Source organism: Notolabrus celidotus, chromosome 7 (assembly GCF_009762535.1).
Source record: "Notolabrus celidotus isolate fNotCel1 chromosome 7, fNotCel1.pri, whole genome shotgun sequence".
Lineage (NCBI taxonomy): Eukaryota > Metazoa > Chordata > Actinopteri > Labriformes > Labridae > Notolabrus > Notolabrus celidotus.
In genome coordinates, this window is record NC_048278.1 from 15868256 (window position 1) to 15894303 (window position 26048).

The 26048-nt window shown below is 40.4% G+C and overlaps 1 protein-coding gene across 1 annotated transcript in view; it reads right to left on the reverse strand.

The window, feature by feature from the left end:
* Positions 1–26048, reverse strand: part of pkn1a (protein kinase N1a) — a 66934-nt gene that overhangs the window by 12130 nt on the left and 28756 nt on the right. The window contains 7 exon segments of the mRNA XM_034687601.1: positions 425–619; positions 6234–6447; positions 7439–7584; positions 11348–11468; positions 12004–12152; positions 13456–13561; positions 15885–16079. Of these exon segments, the coding sequence (XP_034543492.1) occupies positions 425–619; positions 6234–6447; positions 7439–7584; positions 11348–11468; positions 12004–12152; positions 13456–13561; positions 15885–16079 (1126 nt within the window).

Genomic DNA, 26048 nt, shown 5'->3' on the forward strand with positions numbered 1-26048 from the left:
ACTCTGTGGTCACGCTTCAATAATACAAGCTATGTATTGATTAATGGTTGTCATTAATTTCCTTGGAGACTCTGCAGAAGTTGCAAGACCTTAAAGAAAGCTGGTTATGAAGTGCCTACTCAGGGTACTGAGGCAATTCAGTGAAATCTGCTGATGCTGCTTGTGAGCACTATGGGACTTTACCTCACTAACGCAAAGTGAAGGTGACAGTTATCTCAAATGCACATAAGGATTTGATACATAAACTGCAAGAGATAGTAAAAAGTGACTGAAAAATAAACATTTTTGGTAAATGCAGATAAATGCGACTTATTCTTTATTTCTTTACTACTTCAACAATTACCATTTAAAAAAACATTTCATACCTCCCATTAGTTCAAGAAACTAAGCCCTACACATCATCTGACTAATAAAACAAACTTACAGCTGAGCTCCTCTGTTTTGCTCGGCGTCTTCCCGCTGACTGAGCCGCTCCGGCCGTACAGTCCTTTGCTACCTCTCATGAATGAGCGTGTGTCACCGGGGCTGTAGCATGGCAGCATGACAGCCGTCGCTTTATTACGACCTGGGACCACCTCTAGCAAGCCCACACAGCCCAGCACCTGCACCTGTAAGGTACCTGAAGTCAAAAGAAAACAAGTTAGGCACATCAACCTAAGACAACAGAGCTTTACTTCTCCCAACTTAGCTAAGTACTTCCAGACAAGACACAAAAGAAAAAACTTTGAGTACAAGAATAGATCTACATTTACTAATTGATTTACAAAGTAATGTGCCCTTTCAAAACTGCAATGTCCTCTTCTTTAAATAGAAACAAACAACACTCAGGATAAGCATCTTGAAATTATCTGGAAAATCAGTGAACAGCCATTGTGCATCTGAACACACGTAACCATATAAGATCATAGTGTACATGTTGTGACTCTGAGTGCATATATAGAACCTAAATGTGGGAATATGGATCGTTGTTAGTAATGCAAGAACAAAAATGTCTTGTAAAGTCTCAGGTCTTTTATTTGCTGTGATTGTTTAAGATAACTAAACATCTGCACAAGTTCTTCTTCTAGGCAGAGTTGGGTTTGAAAAGATTAAAATCAAACAATGTGGGGAATTTGTGTGCAGCACACGTTTTTTTGTTTTTACACAGTAAACCACATTGCTACTGAGAGAACTTAAGCTTAAAGTCCCTTTTAATCGATACTGTATGTCTTTTGAAGTACTTTGCATGCAAAGTCATGTTCAGGGTTCCCACTCTTTTCCAGAGATCATTTCCAGGACATTTTCATTGATGATCAAGCTGGTATGACAGTCTAAATTTAGTTCCTAAATAGTCTAATATGTTCCTCTCAGTGGAAGTCTACATTGAAAGACATGTACAGTCATGGCCAAAAGTTTTGAGAATGACACAACTATTAATTTTCACAAAGTCTGCTGTTTCAGTTTTTATAATGGCAATTTGCATATACTCCAGAATGTTATGAGGAGTGATTAGCTCAACTGCAATAAATTGCAAAGTCCCTCTTTGCCTTGAAAATGAACTTTATCACCAAAAACACATTTCCACTGCATTTCAGCCCTGCCACAAAAGGACCAGCTAACATCATTTCAATGACACACAGGTGTCACACACATTAACACAGGTGTGGGTGTTGATGAGGACAAGGCTGGCGATCAATCTGTCATGATTGAGTGACTGGACACTTTAAAAGGAAGATGGTGCATGACACCATTGTTCCTCATCTGTTAGCCATGGTTACCTGCAAGGAAACACGTGCAGCCATCATTGCATTGCACTAAAGGGCCTAACAGGGAAGTTTATAGCAGCGAGTAAGATTGCACCTCAGTCAACCGTCTATCCAATTATCAAGAACTTCAAGGAGAGAGGTTCAATTGTTGCCAAACAGGCTCCAGGGCGCCCAAGAAAGTCCAGCAAGCACCAGGACCGTCTCCTGAAGGTGTTACAGCTGCGGGATCGGGCCACCACCAGTGCAGAGCTTGCTCAGGAATGGCAGCAGGCAGGTGTGAGTGCATCTGCACGCACAGTGAGGCGAAGACTTTTGGAGGAAGGCCTGGTGTCAAGGAGGGCAGCAAAGAAGCCACTTCTCTCCAGTAAAAACATCAGGGACAGACTGATATTCTGCAGAAGGTACAGGGACTGGACTGCTGAGGACTGGGGTAAAGTCATTTTCTCTGATGAATCCCCTTTCCGATTGTTTGGGGCATCTGGAGGAAGGCTTGTTCGAAGAAGACCAGGTGAGCGCTACCATCAGTCCTGTCTCTTGCCAACAGTGAAGCATCCTGAGACCATTCATGTGTGGGGTTGCTTTTCGGTCAAGGGAGTGGGCTCTCTCACAATCTTGCCTAAAAACACAGCCATGAATAAAGAATGGTACCAGAACGTCCTCCCAGAGCAACTTCTCCCAACCATCCAAGGGCAGTTTGGTGATGAAGAATGCCTTTTCCAGCATGATGGAGCACCTTGCCATAAAGCAAAAGTCATAACAAAATGGCTCGGGGAACAAAACATTAAGATTTTGGGCCCTTGGCCAGGAAACTCCCCAGATCTTAATCCCATTGAGAACTTGTGGTCAATCCTCAAGAGGCGGGTGGACAATCAAAAACCCACAAATTCTGACAAACTCCAAGCATTGATTCTGCAAGAATGGACTGCCATCAGTCAGGATTTGGTCCAGAAGTTGACTGACAGCATGCCAGGGAGAATTGCAGAGGTCTTGAAAAATAAGGTTCAACACTGCAAATATTGACTTATTGCATGAATTCTGTGTAATTCTCAATAAAAGCTTTTGATACTTATGAAATGCTTCTAATTGTATTTCATTATACCATAGAAACATCTGACAAAAACACCTAAAAACCCTGAAGCAGCAGACTTTGTGCAAATGTAATATTTGTGTCATTCTCAAAACTTTTGGCCATGACTGTAGTCTATAGTCAATGAAATCATCTCTTACATGCTTAAAAGTTATGGCAAATTGATAATAGAATAATGCAACCACAGATGTACAGCACTTCACTTTATTAGTGCAACCAAGTAACAATGAGGGGCAGCATCTCAGCTTTCTCTTTTCTCAAAAAACATAAAATGAGCTAAGAAAAAAACAAAAGAGCCTGCAAAGGAATCTGGAAGCTGCCTTACTGAAATAAATAAATAATAATAATGATCAGAGGATGACCTAAATAGAACTGAATGACAAAAATGGCCACAAATGTTTCTCAACTCAACTCAAACTCCAAATATACCTGCTTAATCATGATATTCCTCCTGCTAAGTGATCGATATAAAACAAAGCAAATGTCCCGTTTTTTAATTTGAGTTAGCGTAAACTCTGAAAAAATCCCACCGGTGTAAAGACGCTGAAGATCTCTCAGAGATTTAAAAAAATTGTAAACTGTCTTCCTGCATGGCGATGTCTATTATGATCAGCGATGTCTACAGCGTGGAGATTCTGTGCAGCTGTGTCGCTCTTTTTTCCCGTTTGTTTTCACTATCGGGAGTTTGCACTCCTACTAGCTACAGCAGGGATTCTCAAACTTTTTGGAGCCAGGGACCCCTTACAGCTGAGAAAATTGTCCAAGGCCCCCTCATAACTGTAACACAGATTAAACACATAAGTGATGTGTCATCAGAAGAGCCGGTTGCATCGAGAGAGAGCCGGCTCCCATTTTTTTTTCCTTTCGCTGCTTAGCTCCCCTCACAGTGCTGAGCCCCAGCTCTGCTCACAGCAGAACTTTGTTTTGATTGGTCAACATGGCGGCCATGCGGCCAATCACATGTGAGGATATAGGATACAGGTGATGGAGGGGAGGCTGTGTATCCTGGCTACATATGTTCCTTCCAAGAGTCTTCCTAAAGACCGCGGCAAATACTCACTGAGAGGAGAAATCGTCTCAGACCATCCAAGCTGAGGCATCACATTTTTCTCAATGCTAACCTGTGGACTTTAATATTGTTTGCTCGAATTTGGTTCTGGTTCTGTTTGCTTGAGTTTGGTTCTGGTTCTGGATCTGTTTGCTCAAGTTTGTTTCTGGTTCTGTTTGCTTGAGTTCGGTTCTGGTTCGGTGCTGTTCTGGTTCAGTTCTTGTTCGTGTCTGGTTCGGTTCTGGTACGGTTCTGGTATGGTTCTGGTTCGGTTCTGGTTTGGTTAAGGTTCGGTTCTGGTTCAGTTCTGGTACGGTTCTGGTTCGGTTCAGGTTTAGTTCTGGTTCGGTTCTGGTTCGGGTCTGGTATGGTTCTGGTTCGGTTCTGGTATGGTTCTGGTTCGGTTCTGTTCAGTTTCAGTTCTGGTTCGGGTCTGGGTCGGTTCTGATACGGTTCTGGTTCGGTTCTGGTACGGTTCTGGTACGGTTCTGGTATGGTTCTGGTTCGGTTCTGGTTCGGTTCGGTTCTGGTACGGTTCTGGTACAGTTCTGGTATGGTTCTGGTTTGGTTCTAGTTCATTTCAGGTTCAGTACTGGTTCTGTTCTGGTTCGGGTCTGGTTCGGGTTTACTTGGGTTTGGTTCTGGTTCTTTTTGCATGAGTTTGGTTCTGGTTCTGTTTGCTTAAGTTTAATTCTGGTTCTAACCCTAACCCTAATTCTTACCCTAACCCTAATCCTAACCCTAATCATAACCCAAACCCTAATCCTAACCCTAACCTAACCCTAACCCTTACCCTAATCATAACCCTAACCCCCCTAACCCTAATCATAACCCTAATCAAAACCCTAATCGCAACCCTAACCCTAATCACAACCTTAACCCAAACCCTAATCCTAACCTAACCCTAACCCTTACCCTAATCATAACCCTAACCCCCCTAACCCTAACCCTAATCCTAACCCTAATCACAACCCTAATCACAACCCTAACCCTAATCCTAACCCTAATCACAACCCTAACCACAACCCTTATCACAACCCTAACCCTAATCCTAACCCTAACCCTAGTCATAACCCCAACCCTAATCACAATCCTAACTCTAACCCTAACCCTAATCACAACCCTAACCCTAATTCTAACCCTAACCCTAATCCTTACCCTAATCATAACCCCAATCCTTACCCTAATCGCAACCCTAACCCTAATCACAACCTTAACCCTAATCACAATCCTAACCCTAACCCCTAACCCTAATCCTTACCCTAAATCACAACCTTAACCCTAACCCTAATCACAATCCTAACCCCAATCATAACCCTAACCCTTATCCTTACCCTAATCCTTACCCTAATCACAACCCTAACCCTAACCCTAATCACAACCCTAACTCTAATCATAATCGTAACCCTAACCCCTAACCCTAATCCTTACCCTAAATCACAACCTTAACCCTAACCCTAATCACAACCCTAACCCTAATCACAACCCTAACCCTAATTCTAACCCTAACCCTAATCACAATCCTAACCCTAATCATAACCCTTACCCTAATCCTTACCCTTACCCTAATCACAACCCTAACCCTAATTCTAACCCTAACCCTTATCATAACCCTAACCCTAATCATAACCCTTATCCTTACCCTAATCACAACCCTAACCCTAATCCTAACCCTAATCACAACCTTAACCCTAACCACAACCCTAACCCTAATCGCAACCCTAACCCTAATCACAATCCTAACCCTACCCCTAATCCTTACCCTAAATCACAACCTTAACCCTAATCCTAATCACAACCCTAACCCAAATTCTAACCCTAACCCTAATCATAACCCTAACCCTTACCCTAATCACAACCCTAACCCTGGTCAACTGTTTTCCAGGTTTTCCAGGACGCGTGGGAACCCTGCATGTTATAAATAAACCAGCACTACTGTAGAGGTATTTCATTATATTTTATATCAAACATTATAATCAGGATGTGATAACTTTAAATAAAAATATATTTTTTATACCAAGTGAGATGTAATAATTTGACTTTAGTTGTTGTATGATTTAGAAAGTAGAAAGAAAAACTCAGCTTTCACAGACACTAACTGGAGACTCCAGTTTCTTATTTTTCTTCTTTATTTGTAGTATCCACTGTTGCACTGTTAGCATGTCAACACCCAAGTAATGTAAACTTTTTACTTTAAGCTCTTGAGCTCCTTTGTTGTTAAAAATAACCATAAAAACATTCCTTTGTAAGAATTTGTATAACCATGTAGTGTCTGTCTCTATGTGTTTTAGGAAATCTTTAGTGTATATAGTCTTAGCTTCCTCATCTTTTCTGCACAGCTTTGTTTACATACCAGTCAAAGGTGAGGGTTTGTTGAGGGTGCTGTACTGGTTGTGGAGGTAGGGGGCACCATGGCGAGAGCTGAAGGCAGGAGAGGAGGCCAGGACCAGCTCCTCTTTGATGATGTTGGCTTTGGGATGGTCCTCCGGCAGCTCTGCCAGACGCTGGTCAAGAGAGTCCCTCAGCAGGTCCAAGCGTTGAGACGCCTCGCTCAGACGAGACTGCGCCTGCAGAGCATCGTCACAGAGCAGCTTTTATATATAGTTATATCCAGTCTTACTTTTAACTAAACCTCACAGCAAACACGTTTAACAATTAAAAACAAACAGTTCAATAAGGTGAATTAAATTGAGTAAAGGGGCTTCAAATTACAACACACCTTTAAAAAAAGCTGATTTAATATCAGTTTGAAAAAGTTTTACACATTTGCTTGTTTTGCTATGCCTTATGACTGAAAAAAATTGAGAATAAGAAGAATATGAGAATATCTTCTTCTGCTCAAAATTCCATGAACCAGCAGGGCGGATGTTGTTTTGTGTTGTCAGCTTTATCCTTGACTGTATAAAGAATGAACGGCGTGCCTTCATTTCTGCCCATTGCGAGAAGTCAGGCCAAAAGACCACTTTGATAGTTGCTGAGATATTGCGCTGGTGCAGCCAAGGCATGCGCAGAATCGACCTGGTTGGTTGAGCTGCGATGTCACATCCTATCTACTAACCACAAAGCATATTTAACTTTGCTGATAGAATGTAAAAATAAAAACCTCAGGTGGGTACAGTCCACAGCAGAATAGATTCTTGTGTTGATCTGAAGTAGACAGTCATGGCTTTGGAAAGTTCAGTGACTCCCCCCGTTCTTCTTGATCACTCATCACTCATCTTTTTAGAATCAAATTACTAAATAAAACTAAACTTTACAGAAAACAGCTTGACAATAACTAACTGTAATGACAGAAACCATGTTTGAGAAAAGTTATTTATACGTGTATTTTAATCTTAAAGTTCCACTCATTTTCCATCTGTTAGCATAGAGGAGGCAGTTTTTTTTAACTACACTGCAGCCAGTCAGCAGGGGGAGCTCAAAATCTTTTGGCTTCACTGTCAATGAACTCTTATATTGTCCATTTTTAATATATACAGTCCAAGGTCATGATACTATAAAAAGCGCTTCAGACTACATTATAAACAAAGCATGTGTGTAGCAATGTATGAGTCTAACCTCAGATAGCGCTTTCTTGTCCTGGACCTTGCTGGCCCCCAGGAGCCGGAGCACATTTTTGGCTCCTTCTGCGACAGCATGTTCCACCCTGTAGTGATGCCTCAGCTCTTCAATGCGCAGCTCCATCCCGCAGAGGTCCTGGTTACCTGCAGCAATGGAACAAACAAGTTACATTAGAATGATGATTAAACACAATAGTTCTGAAGCTGTGGTTATAAAGATCAGCACTTTCATCACACCTGGACGTGATGTGATGTGATGTGGTAGGGTAGGGTAGGGTAGGGTAGGGTAGGGTAGGGTAGGGTAGGGTAGGGTAGGGCAGGGTAGGGTAGGTTATGATGGGATATGCTAGGACTTCATTTTTGGAGTCTGAAATGGGTGTTGCATCCCAGTAGCTCCATTTGCAACATAGGAGATACAAAGACACACACATTAGAAAAAATATTCAGAGGCCTTCAATGTACTTTTCATCTGGGATTCAGCTCTATATTCAATTTAAGAATTGACTGGTGTACAAAAGAGTACTTCAGTCTGACCATACTCAGACAGAGCTACTCAACATGCTTTCCACACCTGCCAAGATAAGCATTTTGTTTGGGTGCATTGTACTATAGGTAACGTATCTCCCCTGGGTATGCAAGTAAGGTTAATGCCTTAATGCATGTCAAGTATTACGCAAGAGCCAGAAAAAGGGACCATTAGCAGCATCTAAAGGGAAGTAAATAGCTGCTGAATGTTTCCCAGTAAACAACATCAACTCTAGTGCCAGCGTCTGGTTAAAAGAGCAAACAGAGCAATCAATACCCCTCTTTAGTATCTCTCTATTGTGATCGAGTGATATGCTTTGGAGATTTAAATTAAATCTCATACTTCAAGTATATTTTAGAGACTATATAAATAACAAAAGGTTCAAAGTGAACAATGATTAGTTTTTTCATCATATAATCTTCAAAGTTCCAAGTTACAGTGTGTAGTAAAAGCCACTTAGACCAATGTCACTGATAAAACACTCAGCCATGGTAGCAGTTACTGGATTAAAGCAGCAAATTAGGTGCCATGTTTTCAGTCAAAAGGGTAAAACACACTCAAGCTCCCTCACTTACATAAACAGACATGAGGTCAGCCCCAGAGTCGCCCCCATGAAGCACAATTACAGCTAAGTGGTGAGCTGAATGGCCCAGTAGCAGGTTTAACAGTAGGAAACAAATGGAAACAATGGAGCACACAGACATGGGAAGAAGAGAGGAGGCAAGAGATAAGGAAGAGGAAAATAGGATAAATGCCATTTAAAAGTGGAGTGCATTTGACTTCCAAATGTGGGGTTAGTTTGGAGAAGAACAAAAAGGGCACAAGGGGGTGATTAGAATAAAAGATTTTGGGTGTAATGAGCTGCTCAAAAAGCGGCATGAGGCAAGAGAAGGAAGAAAGGAGAAGAGGGAAGTAGGGTTAGGAATGGATGTGGGTGCTTTTATCTCCTAATAAGGTGTTCTGCCTGGAGCCCAGACCTTGCTAGATGACCCCTCCACCGGGTGTGGTGCCTGGAGACTGTCTGTGTGTACACTATACACACAACCCATGTGTGTGTGTGGTTTTTCAAGAAAGAGGGATAGATTAACTGAGAAGGATCCACAGACTTCATGAGACACCAGCACCACCAGAGGTAGGAAATAAAGAAGAAGTTAAAATGAAGGTTTGGTGTATTCCTTTGTTATTCCAGTTTTGTAGAGTGACAGTGAAGAAAATGATCATAACGGACAAGACGAGAGAATAATCTTTTTGATTCCAAACATTCTCAAGTAAACATGAGGTGCAGATTTCACATACTTCTTCTGCCTTGAACTTTGAGTCCTCCACGGCATATTACACTGACTCAAGTGACATCACTTGAGTTAATTTATAAGACGTTAAACAGCTCCTCCTGGAGCAGGAGTAGCTCTTTAAAGAGTTTCACATCATTAAAACCTTGGATGTTTATCACAGTGGGGACACAACATGGGAAATGTAGAGCCCTTTAAAAAAATCACTCCAGCTAACCATCATCTCCTTTGCTATAAATGTCAACCAGCGTTTCAAATAGCCTTCAGTCTGATATAAGCTGAAGTGAAGAGATTGGATTTTTTTAATCTTCAAAATCTCTCCTGCTCTCCTGCTTCACTTTTTACGAATCGCCTCTCATGAACAAAATCAATCAACTTGTTTTCCCAACAGGGATGCATAATGGCCCACAGCATTTACAGTCCCATAGAAAGTCATCTCTCCTGAATTGCATTGATCAACCTCCCACAGCATAAAGTGATAAGAGAAAGAAACAGTGAATCAACATCACATTTGTCACACTTTGATTGATAACCTGCATGAACAGACTTCAAAACATGCACAGTATTTTGAGCTTGTCCTCCACACACAGCACATTAATGCATTTTGTTGTTAGTGTGTGGCTCAGTGCTGTTTGTGTAGAAAGGACACTTTTCATCTGCCAGTCCCTTTGTTAGTCATCTGGATTATCTCCGAGTTCATTTTTGTGTGAATTTCATTGATTGTGTTAATGTGCCAGGTGGGCCTTCACACAGGCTTTGTATCACTCACAAATAAAACATACACGCTCACTCACACAGTCTACAGTGAATTAATCCTGACTGTCCTCTTCATCTTCCTCCTCATGAAACTCAGAGATGTTAGAGATGCGAAAAACACTGAACAAGCTCTTTATTGATCTGTTTGTGCTGCTGGGAGTCTGCCGTCTGCGGCTGCTGCTCTGGACTGTTTATGGCATGCAGAGACAAAGACTGCTGATCACATAGAGATGAAGGGAAGAAAGAGAGCGTCTTGCCAGTGCCAGCTGACCACTTTTGTAAAACACTCAGTTTCATATGCTGTCTGTGATAGTGTATACTCTCGTGTATGATGCTAATGGCATACACTTCTTTTATGAGCAGGTAAACTCAAAACGCTCTGGCTAGGCTTATATAGATGCTAATCAAAATACTTGTTAAAAAAGGAAGATAAATCACACAAAATGCCTGTTTTTAACAATACTAAGTACTCTGACATTTTCTGTCTGTTATGGGACTACTCAAACGATATACTTTGAGACACCTTAAACAAATCTGCAAACCTCTTAAGTGCAATCAACAATTAATCTGAACAGACACAGCGTCATATTTCAAGTAAAAGCTACATTTGATTATGAAAGAAAGGTACATGTGCCTAGCTAATGATGTTAAAGCTTAAGGTAATTTTAGGCAGGCATTGGTTGGAAGCTAACATTAGCCATAGGAATTAGAATGAGATGAGTCTACAAATATATGGTTATAATGGTTTATTATATTGAAGTCAATGACTTTTCCAGAGTAATATTATTAACATTGCTTAAAGCTAGGAATTTTTGCCTTTTTCTCTACGTGATGGAGAGAACTAACATTATCAAACAATACTTTAAGCTAGCTAGGGGTTCAACACTGACATTGGCTGTTGTCTCACATAAGGATTTTCAATATGTTATCAGAGGTGTGACAAGAATTCCCTCTGGATTTTCACGAATTGTTGTCTTTCAGTTTGAGATCGATCAAGTCAAGACATGATATTGATTGTAAGACATCTTAAATCTATACAACTAGCCACCTGGAACACAGCAGTATAACATTTAAACGATTTGAGCCTTTCACACTGAACGTGACATAAGAGGAAAAATCCCAGCTGTGTGAATCAGGTGAAATGCAATAACATGTAACCTCCATGTACAAGCTACCAAAGGGAGTTACCTTTGATAGCTACAACAGAAGCCTACAGAATGCTACAGTCAATTGGAACTTAAAGGTGTTCAGCATCATGTATATGTTGCATTACTGCCACAACGTTATAAGAAAAGTGTTTTTATATTCATTCATTTATCTGTCTGCTCACACTCACCCTGTGTGTCATCATTGTGCTCAGTGGCCTGCACAGCTTTGCGAATTTGCATGCGGATTATGTCAATTTTGGTCTTGCTGTCCTGCAGCATCTGCTGGGCCGTCTGCAGCATCTTCTTATCCTGAGAGGAGCAAAGAGACAATAAGAAGACAAGATAAGAAGCTGAAAATTAGATGAGCAGCTGAGAAATTCTTCTTCTTTGTCTGGATTAATTGCGGTGGTTGTTAAATTCTATGGTCTTCATGCAGGGAAATAAAGGTGTGAGAGCAAGGTGAAATGGTAAGGTGAAACAGAGGCTGCTTTGAAAGGGGGTGGGGAGGTAATCACGGGAGAAGGGTTATACGTAAGTGAATGGTTTTGGTGTGTCTCTACACATGGATTTTTACCCGAGTCAGCAAATGGCAAGGTTATGTATCATGAAGATGCACACACATGGACAAACACTGTCAGTTACTAAGCAGCTGGGGGAGGGACATATTGTGTACCACCCCTACAATATGTTCTTCACATTTGCCTGTGTTTATTATGTGCACGTGCAGCAGTATTGATTCAAGTCAGGATTTAATTTACATTTATGAGTATTGTCAAAGGCCTCTGCTTGAACTTGTGTTCTTTAAAGCTGTGCTCAGGTGCGGGCAAGTGTTAATGTCCTGTACCTTGGTGGATCCATTGGAGTAGATGGGAATCATGTTCTCAACTCCCTGTTTGACTTTGAGCTCGATGTTGAGCTGCCTCTCCAGTGCAGCGATACGTTCCTTGTGGGCTGACGTGCGGCTCTCTGCCCCGGGAGACTGAGGACACTCATCTGTGGAGGGAAGGAAAAAGTTCAGATATAAAAAGGAACAAGATGAGGGTTCACACGGTGTGCCCTACAGAGAAAATACTCTCTGGGGGATTCAATGTAATGTCCAAAATATTGCTTTATCCTTGATGTCCTTCAGCAGCATGTAAGGGGTTAAAATCCTGGATAGTGGGAACAGATCTAATGACTCTGTAACTGCTGTTCTTCTGATTTGAGGTCCACTACATCTTCATACCAGATGGAAGCAGACAGAAAACCTAAACAGTCTTTGGCTCCTTTACACGGTGTCCCAGCAAAACGGAACAGGAAAGGACAAATCATCCTGCAGTATTACTTTTCACTGCTCTGCAGCCTTGGGCTCCATTTATCAAGATTGGGGTAAAGGAGAAATGTTTCACTACACAGAAAGTACAAAGAAAATGTGCTTGTATGCTTACGTGTGATATGTGTATTTCTAAATATATGCTTTGATTTCCAACATTCTTTAAACTTTCTGCTCTAGCAGAAACCGATCATTTATAAAATAAACTGTTCAAGATGTAAACATCCCCAAACTTCAATAAATACAGAAAAAAACACTACATCAGAACGCGTTTTCTTGTCCCAGTAAATGCTTGTATTTCACTTTCAAAGAGCTTGGTTTGCACATGATGTTTGCAATCTTGAAAACCCATTGACTCTTGAGTAGGGATGGATGGCTGTTTTGTCAGGGCTTCTAGTGTAGCCAGCCATCAACAGTAATTGATTTGGATCATCAGCTACACTTAAATGTTGATGTATGCTATTAGATATAAATAAAAACAGCTGACTCATCATCAAATCATAGCAAATGGACCTTGGATTGCACAACTGCCAATGACGTTGCCTCTTTTACTTTCACATGCACCGTTTACTGTAAATGAGTCAGACTACAAACAGAAACCTGAACACTTCAGACACCAAAAATCTTTTCCCTTCTATGCAAAACAAATTTGTAGAGACTTTGGTCTTCTTAAAACTAACCTTTGAAGTAGTTTAGGTAAGTGCTTATGTTTTGTGACTGTTCAATCATCAATGTACATGCATGGATCTCATTGTAACTTAGTTGTTTTCCATGCAGCAGCTATTGATTAAACAAACAGTATCTAGATGTTCAACATCTTACAAATCAAGATAATTTACAAAAAGGAAAACAGCATGTTTACTGAAAGTTGCCACAAAGCAATTCTGTACACTGATCGGAAACCTTACTTGGCTTTACTGAGACAAAGGAATTAAATATGAAGACAGATTCGAAAGCACCAGTGTCAGTTTCTCACACGGATACCTTTATTCTCCTCTCCACCCTTCACCACGATGTGAGCATCCAGTTCTTGCAGCTGAGCATGAAGGTTGTCAAGCTTCCGATTAGAGGAACGCAACTGGCTGTCCACCTGTAAAGACAATGCAGACAGAGAAACGTTATTTCTCAGCAAGAGCAAAAATAATGAATACTGCAAAAAAAAAAAATGCTATTGTTTTTAATAATATAACACTAAATCTGTTTGATTCTTCAGGAATGTTGTATTCTGATCCTGACTTTCTGATCTTAGAAATTGCACTTGGTACAGATGTGTCATTCTGACGCTGAAGTAGGCAAATGTAGAAGTGTAATTTCTGCAACATGAACCATTGTGCTTTCCCTTACCTATTCCTGACTTTGAAACAGCATCATGTCAACACATACTGACATTATCCAACTAAAGCCATATAAATATAAATATAAATATATATATATAAATATAAATATAAATATATATATATATATATATATATATATATATATATAAATATAAATATATATATATATATATATATATATATATATATATATATATATATATATATATATATATATATATATATAAAACCCCAATTCCCCCAACAAATTGAGACATTGCATAGAATTAGTTAGTTTGGAATTCATTTAAAACCTGGAAAAAAAACTATTGAAAATAGTCCAACAACAACATATCCAATGTTGGAAATGAAAAATGCCATTGTGTTATGAAAAATATATGCGCATTTTAAATCTTATACAAGCAACATGTTTCAAAAAGTGGGGCCAGGGGCATGTTCCCATTGTGCTGCATCAATTCTGCTTTAACAACTGTTTTAAAGCACACTGCTTTAACTCAGTCCCCAAAATATTTGGGGACTGAGGAGAAGAGTTTCAGGAGTTTTGAAAGTGAAATATTGACCCATTCTTGCCTGATATAAGATTTCAGCAGCTCAACAGTTCAGGGTCTCCTTTGTCATATTTTCTGTCTCTAATGATTCGGCAAAAGTTTTCAATAGGTGACAAGTCTGGGCTGCAGGCAGGACAGTTTAGCCCCTGAACTCTTCTACTAAAGAGTCATTTGGCATCGTCTTGCTGAAATATGTAAGGTTTTCCTAAAAAAGGCATTGTCTGAATGGCCACATATGTTTCTCTAAAACCTGTTTATATTGTTGCTTTAACGGTGCCTTCCCACTGTTGTATGCTACGCATGTAATCTTTGATGCTTTTAAACTGTGATATGATAACAAGCTGGGTGATCACTCTACTCTTTAGAGCCGAGAATGTGGCGTCAATGATTTCCAAAAATAATCTCAAATTGTGGTTAACCAGACCAAGGGACGTTGCTAGCGTATATAGATCATGCTTATATATGGTTTCCTCTTTGCATGGTACAGTTTTAACCTGCATTGTTGATGCAGCAACAAACTGTGCAAACAGACAATGATTTTTGGAAGTGATTTCGAGCCCATGCAGTGATTTCCACTGCAGAGTCACGTCTCTTTTTAATGCAGTGCAACATGAGGGCTTGAAGATCAAAGCTATCAAGTATTTCTCCAGATTCTTTGAATCCTTTAATGATATGTACCACAGATCATGAAATCCATGTTTTATGCAATTTTATGCAGAGGAACATTACTCAGAAATTGCTGAGCCATTTGCTCACGCAGTCTGTCACAGAGTGGTGAACCTTTTCCTAGTTGTTCTTCTCAGAGACTCGGCCTCTCTTGGATAACCTTCCTATAAACAGTCATGTTACCAACATGTTCTTTTTTTGAATGCTATACTACTGTTTCCGTGTTTTGTTGTCCCTGTCCCAACATTTATTTAAACATGTTTTAAAATAAGCAATTTTTTTGTGAATCACAAACATTTTTCAGTTCCAACATTTTATATGTCCTCCTTGGCACTATTTTCATTCAAATAAAGGGTTTAAGATAAGATAACAAAATGAAGATGCACTCAAGAGCTGGGCTCATACTGTGTACAATCTTTGTCATCACAAAAAAAGAATAAGAGGTGTGTAAGAACTCGTCCAAAGATGAGTCAGTTTTTTTGCCTGGGTCACAGTGGTGATGTTTCTTCCTGTTTTGTGTCTCTTTTTTTTTTGTTCAGTTCTTGTAGCAAACAGGAGTATGAATAGAACACTGGCGTAACAATCTCATTCCTCTCTTAATACCTTCAACTACCTGTGAGAAAATTTTTTAACCCTTCAACCACTTCAGTAAAAACAACACCTTGTGTCCTGCAGCTGTACTGAGTCTTTTTGAAAGTATTAGTTCATGAGTTTGTGTGGCCTTCCTGTCGTTCTATTACAACATGTAAATAAAAACATCTAGATTATTTCACGGCTGGTAAGGCTGGTGTGATGAGGAACAAACTTTCAGAAAACACAACAACAGGGGCTTTATGACTAGTAAAGCATATCAGAAGCTGACCTGCTGAGCGTTCCTCTTGTCAGTCGTCGCCCTGCGCAGGTTCTCAGCCCCTTCCTTGATCTTCAGCTCCTTCCGAATTTCTCTGCGGATCCTTTCACGCTGTTCATCCAACAGCTGCTGCACACTTGAGTCGGAGAAGTCAGAGTTCTGGTCCAGACCAAGCTGCTCTAAAACTGACAGCCCACCTGGATCGCTCTGGAGAAGTACAGAGGACAAAGGGATAAAGGAGTTAGGCGGAGAAGTTATGGGGAAACTAATTAACTTTCATTTTGAGGCTTTGAACTACAACAGTTAGCCTGGGGAGAGGAGGTGTTGAGAGTGATGTCTGCAGAAGAGGAAAAGATGGTGAGCACAGGATAAGGCGATAATGGGAGGAAAGAGATAAAGGGGGAGAGACGACAGTGTTTGGAGGGGGGAAGGAAAAAAGGGCAAAGTTGGGTAGAAATTGTTGGACAAGAAAGGAAAAGGATGTGAAAATCGGATTGAAGAAGCAGTGAGGAATGACAAAAATCTTCTTCTGTTAACGTTTATATTTCAAAGCAAAACTCCAATGTCCTACGAGCTCACCAGAAGAGCATCAGAAGAACTATAGCTTGAAAATGCTATTAGCAATGCTACTTTTAAGGCCATCTACCACTTCACAATTCATGGAAATACACAAACATCAAAGCGAATAACAGTTCTGTCCCATGACCCGAGCTGTATGTTCTCCTGTGTCTGCCTGTCCTTATAAACTTATCTTTCTTTACGGGGTGACAAATCTCCTAAACATCTCAGCTCCAGTGAAAAACATTTAAGCACGTGTAAACAATGGGGCTCCAATACTGCCTCCGTTTTTTGCTAACTTCCTGCATCTTTCCAAAAAATCACTCCTAGCAGAGCTACAAGGTCAAAAAGCCTGACACGCAATCAGAAACACAGCAGGAAAGCACGTGTACATAACTCTAAATAACAGCCACTATTACACCAACACACAAATCAAACAAACAAGCCAACAAAACGCTTCACCTCCGAGCTGTCCTCATCCTCCTCGTCACCATGCCAACACATAGCTCACTCGGGTTTGAAGACCCAAAATTTCACAAGAAACAAAAAGCTTTGGTACACTCCTGAGCTCTGCCAAACTGTTTGTGCCACACAGAGAGTAGAAAAATGGGTTGAAGGGGGAGAAAAACGATAAAAAGGGAGATAAAGAGAGGGAGAGTTGAGAGAGGGAGGAGGGGGAACGCCTCCCAAAGAGGATATCCGTCCCGACACCAAGCTGCTCAGGCCTTTCCTGTTTCCTCTGCGATTTTCTCTGCTGTCAGTGCAGAGAAAAGAGGGACAGAGACCCTATACGTCAAGAATACATCCTCCCCATCCCAGCTTTTTGTAAATCAATCTTCAGTGGTACGCCTGAATGATGTCATCATAATGATGCTCAGCGATTAATCAGATCTGGCCTGACATGAATTTGTGACACCTTTTTTATTCCTCCTCTCATTGTGTCTGTGATAAAATCTAGAGGGTGGATACGAGGGGAGGATGCGTTTTCGAAGTATTGGATCAAAGCCAGAGAGTAAAACTGGGACGCTTTTCTGTTTTCCACTCGACCTCTTGTTTCCTTTGGGCTTCACATTCACAAACCCCTGAGGTGATTTCCCCTTCCCCTGCAGAAACAGTATGGTATATATTCTCATCTGAACACATGATAACATCTATATTTAAGTAGCACAGGGTGGAGTTAGCGCTGTCATGCTAGCCTCAGAAATTATCCCTCAAAACTGGAAAGTAAACAGATTAAGGTCACATTACTGAAGAACTACATGCCCTCTCAGGTGCACTGCATGTCACATTGAGCCAGATTGGTTGAATACATCTGTATTAGGAGACATGCCAGATTAGAGTTCTATTCTACTCTGTTATTGTAGGCATGTCATTTAAATTGTAGGGAAATGGTGTAAATAGAAAATTAAATACGTTAAGTCGAGGCACAACTTATTCCCCTCTGCTGATTTTAAAATGAACTAATGTATTAGAACAGCTGTTTCTTTTTCACCCTTATTTCTCTCTGAAAGGTTTTCATCAAAGGATATGGTTACTTTCATGACTTAACTTTACTTTCTTTAGCAGGTTTGGCAGAGAGACAAATGCAGGGATACAAAATGTGTGACAGAGGAAACTTAAAGCACTGTATGACCACTGACAACCTCAGAGTGTTGGAAAACTGGTCCAGTTTAAGAGGCTAATTTTGGGTTTTCTAGTCACAGTCGAGGAATTTGTGTGCTCAAAGAGTGCACATATTATGTCCCTAATCCTCTGGTAATTTTCTGTTTTGTCCGTCCTCCTCATGACTCATCTCTCTCTCTGCTCAGCAGCAGATCTGTGTAAGCCTGATAAGAAAAAAGAAAAAAGAGGACAGAATTTTACTTCCTGTAATCTGAAAAGGTCGACTAACAGAGCAGAGTTTCTGTGAATTAAGGGTGAGTAGTATCCTGTAATTTACTGGCTAAAGGCAAGCTGATACCAACACTGTCAGTCTGTGTGGTGGATGTCACTTACTATTTGTAGCATTAAACAACTTGCTTTATTTAATCTTTCTGTACTATCTCTGATGAAACCTACAACTATGACTTATTTTGCTTATCTGTTGTAGATGAAAATGTTTCACTTGCCAAAATATTGAAGAATTAGAGTAGCTGCTTGGGATGCAACAATGCATTGGTTGAATGATATCAGCCCTTATTGATGAACTCTAACCATTTGAAAATATTGTTCCATGAATAGTGATCAGTAGTGAAATGTATGTGTTGTGTAACATCAATTTAATGCTGGGAAGCTGGTATATCAAACTGCTGATTCAGAGAAAAAAATGTATGAAGTAATCTGTTGGAAAAACTTTGATGTAATATAAGAGGGTCACCCATATGTGTGATTTTCACGGTCAAATCCGAAAGAAAATGTCGACATTCCACAGTATTCCACTGTCTCCGAGACAGATCAGCGGCATGCAGTTTGTGAGACAGAAATGAGTGACAGTTCAAAAGGAGGGGACCAATGTCAACGACCTTTAAGCCTGCGTAGCCTAAACGTTTAGGTCCCATACTTACGCAGAGGCCTACGCATGTAGCAGATGCTCCGCCTACAAAATGTGTATTTCATCTCTTCAGACATGTCCTCTCTATTCTTCTCTGTAATCTTTGCTGTATGATAAACAGTAACATGTATCAGTTGTAAATTAACATAATATGCTCAGAATCGCTGTGAAAAAGTAAACAGAAAACGTAGCAGGGCCAGAAACAGGTGACCCAACTATCGGAGAGACCACACTGCCCTCAAGCATTTCAGCGGAGAATTGCTGTGTGACCAAGCGACACCCTCAGGTCTAAAAATATGAGTCCAATGCGGAAGTGCCAAAAACTGCAGTTCACTGGGGATTCGCTTGAGGCTGGCTCCGGAAGTACCAGAAGCCACATACACACCAATTCAAAAAAGACGATCTTTACAGCAGAAATAAACATGTTTACAGCCTGGTACAAAAGACGAGTGTAGTCTGGATAGCTCATGTCTCGATCAGCACACACTGTACGTGGGGTGAATTTTTTTCTCCCGCTGTAATTTCGAAGATATTGAGATTCCGAGTCTTCCAATGAGAGGCACAGATGACTTGATTGACAGGCGTGAACACTGTAGCTGTTGGCTAGGAGGCTCAAAGCCCGCCTCTTCATGTCACAATCACTCGACAGCAGCAATATGGCTGCTGCTGCCGACTGGCCTCAAAACAGCGCTACAGAAACAGATGGGTGACGTCACGGATTATGCGTCCATATTTTATACAGTCTATGTGCGCGACACAGACACATCAACGCACAAGTACTGCTCACGTCCACGTCGACCACTGCTGCGTAGGGTTGAACCAGCCTCCATTATAATTATCCATCTAATCTCATAGCTCATTTGAAAACAGACACAGATAATTGCAAAGTGGTAACAACAAAACCCCATCAATATCAGAACAGGCTATCAGCTGCATTGTTATTTCAAAAATTTGTATCGACAGCTGCTCAGATTTTCACAATCAGTGCATCCCAAGTAATTGTTCCATATGATGCAAAGTCTCAATCTGGCATATTTACAGAAGTGTTAATTAATATGCATGGTCCTTTTAAATAATAAATACAAATAAAAATTGAATAAAAAGTCTTAATCGCTCCACCAGATGAAACTGTGAAAAGATTGTAGCCCAACACTCCAGAGACTCCATGAACAACCTACAATCAAAACACACGAACAAGGCTTCAAACAACATTGTCTCTGACCCTCACCACACTCTGATCAGTGAGTATGAACTTGTGATACATGAGTGCAGACTGAAGCCCTCTTCTCCCAGATTGTGAGTGTTGAGGGTCCCTGAATATTTGGTTTGGTGATTGAGATGTGTCACATGTCTGTATCTTTGTATGTTGTCTTTGATTTTATGCTGTAAATGGAGCTGAGAAAAGACATGAGAGGTAGCAGCTTGGGCTGCCGAGTTCCTAATGCATGTCTGCAAGAGTCATCTGCTTATCACTTATCATCTGACATCCAGCTTGATAAATGTTCCTAAAACTACAGCAAATCATAATTTGTAAACAAATGTTAGGATCATGATTGTTTCAGTATCCCAGAAATTGGAAAAGCAACTGATACAATCATGATCCCAAAACCAGTTCAGGTACTGAGCATAGCGTTAGTTCAGGCAGGCCACAAAGTCATGCTCAGCCCACAGAACATCAGCTGCTTTAAACACCAGCCCCTATCAGCTGACGGCTCAGCTGATTACATCTACTCATTCAATTGGCAAAGAGCAAATGGGCATTCTATCAAAACTGTTTTAGCCTGCCTACTCTTAAAAACCGTTTCGCAACCCATCTTGACTCATGCACCTCCTTGTCTATGTGTCTGATTTGAACCAGTGTCATTATGTAATGCTGCTGATGGTGCTCTGTATCCTGGGGGTCTTTGTTGCTGCCACTGCTCTCCCTGCCTTGACCTTTCATATAAGCACATGAAAGAGAGGTGAGGTGTGCTCTCCCAACTTCAGGCTTTGGCACTCCACGTAGGCACCTGGAACGGAAGGGAGCTCCGAGAACAGGGACGTACTGCCCACTAATTTCACCTATTGCGTGCTATAATATATAATTATTATTATAATTATTATAATTATTATTATTATTATTTAATTTATTTATCTATTGGCCTTTTTGCCTTTATTGATAGGATAGCTGAAGCGAGACAGGACATGTTGGAAGTAGAGAATTGGGGGAGACATGTAGTAAATGGTCGATCGGCCGGGAGTCAAACCAGCGCCCTCTGCGACAAGGACTATAGCCTCTATCAAGGGGCGCTTAGACCGCTAGGCCACCAGCGCCCCATATATAATTATTTTGACGAGAGTTGTCCTGACTGAAATGTTACTTCATGCATAACTGTTGTCCATTTCCCAAATATCTCTAAAGGTAAACCTCATTAGGAGTCAGCAGAGACTGAGGCTCAGGTTGTTGATAATCTGACTTGCTGCTTGTTTTTGGTTTTGGATGTCTGCAGGATGTGACCTCTCTGCATCCATATAAATTGTGAGAGAAGTGACAGCCAGAGGAAGACAAGGAGGAAGCTTATTTCCACTTAGAAATGACTTCAGCAGGACACAGTTGATCCTCTCTGTCACCATCCACCATGAATTCCTCCCTTTGTAAAGTTCAAACGGTGAGAGACACTTATAAAATGTTTGCTGAAACCTACAACACAGTGGGAGTAACTGCAAGTGTTTCTTTAAATTGTTGCCTAACTGCCAAGAGACTAATAGTCAGATGGTGAGATGATTGTGTAAGCTAAACTGCTGGGCTGATCAGCCAAACTCATGAGACGATAACTAGCTCATGCTCTGTCAATGCACCACATCACAGTGTTGCATTATAGTGCATCATGTGTCTCACATGATTCAACACCTTAACTTCTAAACTATATAGTAACAATCATATCAACAAAAGGCTGAGTACAGTTAACTCATTAACCCTCCTGTTATGTTCATTTCTCTGGAACAGCAATAATTTTCCTGGGTCAATTTGACCCGGGGCATATTCAATTATCCAAAAGTGTCAGAACCCCAAAAAATCTAATTTTGAACTCCATTACTAACCATTTAAATCAATATTTAGTCCATTTGTGATCTTTAATTCTCACAGATCATGGTTCAATGAGGATAACTCACTCGTTTTTCATTAAAATTAATGTTAAAACTTTTTTTTAATGTACATTGGACAGCCCTAAATATAAAAACAATAGTTTTACATGACATAGATTTTTGTTTATTTTATTTTACATTTTGAATTTTTATTTTTATGAAGTGATGTTGATGAATTAACATGACACCTCTTCTGTCACATGCTGCCCAGATTTTTATGCTGCATTTAGTTGGTTTGGAAGACATATATGGCCTAAGATAGACTTTAAAAAGGGTCAGTTTGATCCGCAACATAACAGTAGGGTTAAATTGTAATAAACAAATGCCGGTATTTTTTTCCCGTACATCAATAATCTTAGGATATGAGCAGGAAGTATCATTTTGCATCTGATATTAAAATTTACCCCAGGATTGGAGCCATCATCAAGTCAAATCAGTCCAAAACGTATCTGCCAATCTATTGATATTCCCATTAGACAGAGCTGTAAAGGGATAAATGGTGGGTAAAAGCACACTAAAGCACTAAGCTAACATGATAAACATGGTAAACATTCAAGTAGCCCAGCGACATGTTCTTACCATCTGTTTGACAAACTAAGAAGTATGCAAACATGGGCTAGGTCGCTTTCGCTGTAATGTTCATGATTAAAATCAGCCTAAGTATCTCAGATCAGTCCACCATGTTCCAGGATGTGTCAAATTTAGCAAATCTTCTGTCCCTCACAACACAACATGAGTTTAAAGTTGTCTTGAAGGAGGCCCATGCTGACATAACACATCCAGACACACACACACACAGATCTGAAGCAGAGAAAATCAGCGCCAGATCACACGTCATACACCAGGCAGTCGTGCAGGAAAACTGACACGCTGATGTCTGACACCTTGTCAATGGAGAGAGTTTAGCAGTTAAAGAGGGGGAGCTGATTCAACACAATGATAAATCCTCCTTCGTTTGTTGAGCCAGTGTACTACTACTACAAAGATGGCGACAGCTAACAGGCATGAATGATTCAGCCCACGCAGCTTGTTAGTGAACATGCCCAGGGAGGAACATTCAGCAACGGTGTCCAGGGAAGCAATGACGGGCTAATTCAATAGATAACAGCGCCAAGCGAGGATAATTCAATCAGACTGTGTGAGCAGTGTAGAGGAGCCTCGGGCTGGACAAAGAAGGACAAGACAGAACATGGGTTAAAGTGCAGTTTTGTGTGTTTCCGTGTGTATAAGCATGCCCTCTGCTGTGAGGACAATGCTTGGAGTACTCCTACAGAGTGATAATGACAGAGATTATGTCCAAAGCAGGCATGGTCGTGCAGGCTTACACAGTGTGGACAAAAATACAAGGAGAGATATTCACTTTAGATAAACTCTCCTGTGAAACACAAGGACAAGAGGACACACCCCCTTTCTGCCTGTAGCCTGTGTTATTGTAGAGGGCGTGATCGGTGAACTATCAGCAGCACCTCAGTACACTCACACCAATACGGACTCTGGTGTGGGCTGTTGAATGTGATGCAAATGAAGTAGTGACTGTGACTGGACACAGAAAAGGAAAGGGCAGTTGAGCTCTGGCGCTTCTCAAAGTTCCTGCTAATTAATGTGGAGGAGGAAGATATAGGAGGAAGAGGAAATCATCTGGGAGCATTTAATTCAGCAAGAAAATATGAAAATGAAACTGTTCCGGTAATTTCCTCTGTATGTTACATGATATGAGGGATACGTAGCAATGGAAGAAGAGTATGAGCTAATGAATTCAACTTCTACCACCATGCTCATAGTTTCGGCGCATTCATATTTAATTGACTGAGAAATATATAAATAAAATATAAAACAACAAAATGGAAAGTGATCCTGTCTCATACCTTAACATACAAACAATGCAGTGATCAGTGTATGCTAGTCTTAATTTAACCATCCTGTTACCCTCAAATTTCCTAACATCTTTTATCCTTGGGATCAATTTGACTCCAGCAATTTAAACCTCCAGAAACTGATTGTTGCCCAGGTTTATGTTTCTTTGTTGACTACCTAAATAGCCCTTTAAATAAGATATATTTCAAGCATAAACACAATTTAAAGCATGCAGAAGGACTTTACTTGTAAAAGAGAACATCAAACTGCTGTGAGTTTGTCATGCTCTCGTCGGCCCTGCCTTGTTTCTATGTTATCAAAACGTATGACACAGGACACATCATTGAATGTCTTTAGAGACAAAGTGGCTGGACATATTACATCTCAATCTAAAGGTTGGCGGTTCAATCCCAGCTCCTGCAGTCACATGCGGAAGTGTCCTTGGTTATAGTGAACTCAATATCATCCAAAACAAATGTGTGTAAAATGTTGATATTTCTAATGTTACATACAGCTAAACAGCATGGGGTCAAATCGACTCCAAGGAACACCGATGTGTACTTTTTTTTTTTTTTTTACAGGATATTGGAACATAACATTTTCATTTCATGTTTTCACAGTTGTCCCAATTAAATTAGGAAAAGTCATGATTAATTTAGAGACGTTAAAGATTGAATGGGGTCCAATTGACCCCAAGGATAATAGCAGGGTTCAATTTTCTCCCTTTTTCTCCCTTAAAGCTCCTCTGAGGAGCTTTAAGTTTGTATCGATTTTGGCGCCCCCTGCGGACACATGACTCAGTGTTTCATTTATGATTGGTTAGATATTTATTTCGTCATAAATATCCAAGTTAACCCTGCCTTCTTTATCCTAGTGTTAGAACTTTATCAAAAACTTGATTGAGAATATTTCAAAAATGGATTCAAGTTCCGTACTAATATTTTAAATATATCTAATAGTATGTAAATGTGATGATAAATATCATAGGTAGAATGTTTTTGTTGATTTGGGTCACGAGAGGCTTTAAATATATCACATTTTTAACTGAACATTTGTCGTTATCGAATTATCGCCCAGCCCTATTTTACAGTATTGGTGCATGCTTTTTTTAATGTCTTGACTCAACCCTTGCAGACAGGGTTCACTCTACCACCTAATTTAGCAAATTTTAAGAAAGTCTGATCCCAAAAAATAAAGTCATAATTATTCTACACTTTATTTAGAACATTTTCAGGTCTTTACTTGACCATTAGAACACTCGTTTGTTCAATAGCTGCAGATGCTATATACTGTACTGTGTTCTTCGTCCGCAGCAGCCTAGCTATCGTTCTGGTTCCTCAACAAAGAGGTCAAGCAGGCTGGCATCCCCTGAGACTAATACACTTAATATTAACAAGTACATCATATAACCCAACTTAAAAAAAAAACAGAGTTATCTCTTTTAAATAAACTCATATATTTGCTGTTACTGTGATAATGATGAAAGTGCAATTACTTGCGCAGCCCTAAATTGCACGAATCCTTTAACCTTATAGGCTAAAAATCATCAGCTAGCAGTTCAGTCAAAGAGTTTGGTTTGCAATGCTTGTAGCGACTAATGTATGTAGCAGCCTCAAGCTCCTCAAAACTAATCCCATCAAACCATTAAACAGACTTAGACTGAGTTCAAATGCACGGGTTCAAGGAATCATTACAACAATCAGAGGAAGTGTGTGGAGTGTGGAGTGTGAAAGTCCTTATTGGTTTAGGGTAAACACATGTGGATACATGTGTCAAAAAAAGTGCATGATGACGCACACACACAGACACACTAGTACAGTATGACAGAAGCATGAGTCTGCAAAGGGTTTCAGTAATGTGTTTACTGTTACTTGCACAGCACTTCCTGTAGATGTCTTTTCACTGTCACATGGGCCACTTCGTATTATTCTGCTGAAAAGATGAAGCCGCAGGGAAGAACCATTTCCTTTTTAATGTCAAACTGACTGACTGCAAGGCAGAGAGGCAGAAACAGGGAGCAGGGAGGAGTAAGAGAGTGTGTAATGCAGAGGAAATGAGTGAACAAGGAGGAAGAAGGAAATAAAGCAACATTCTCTGCATCCTTAAAA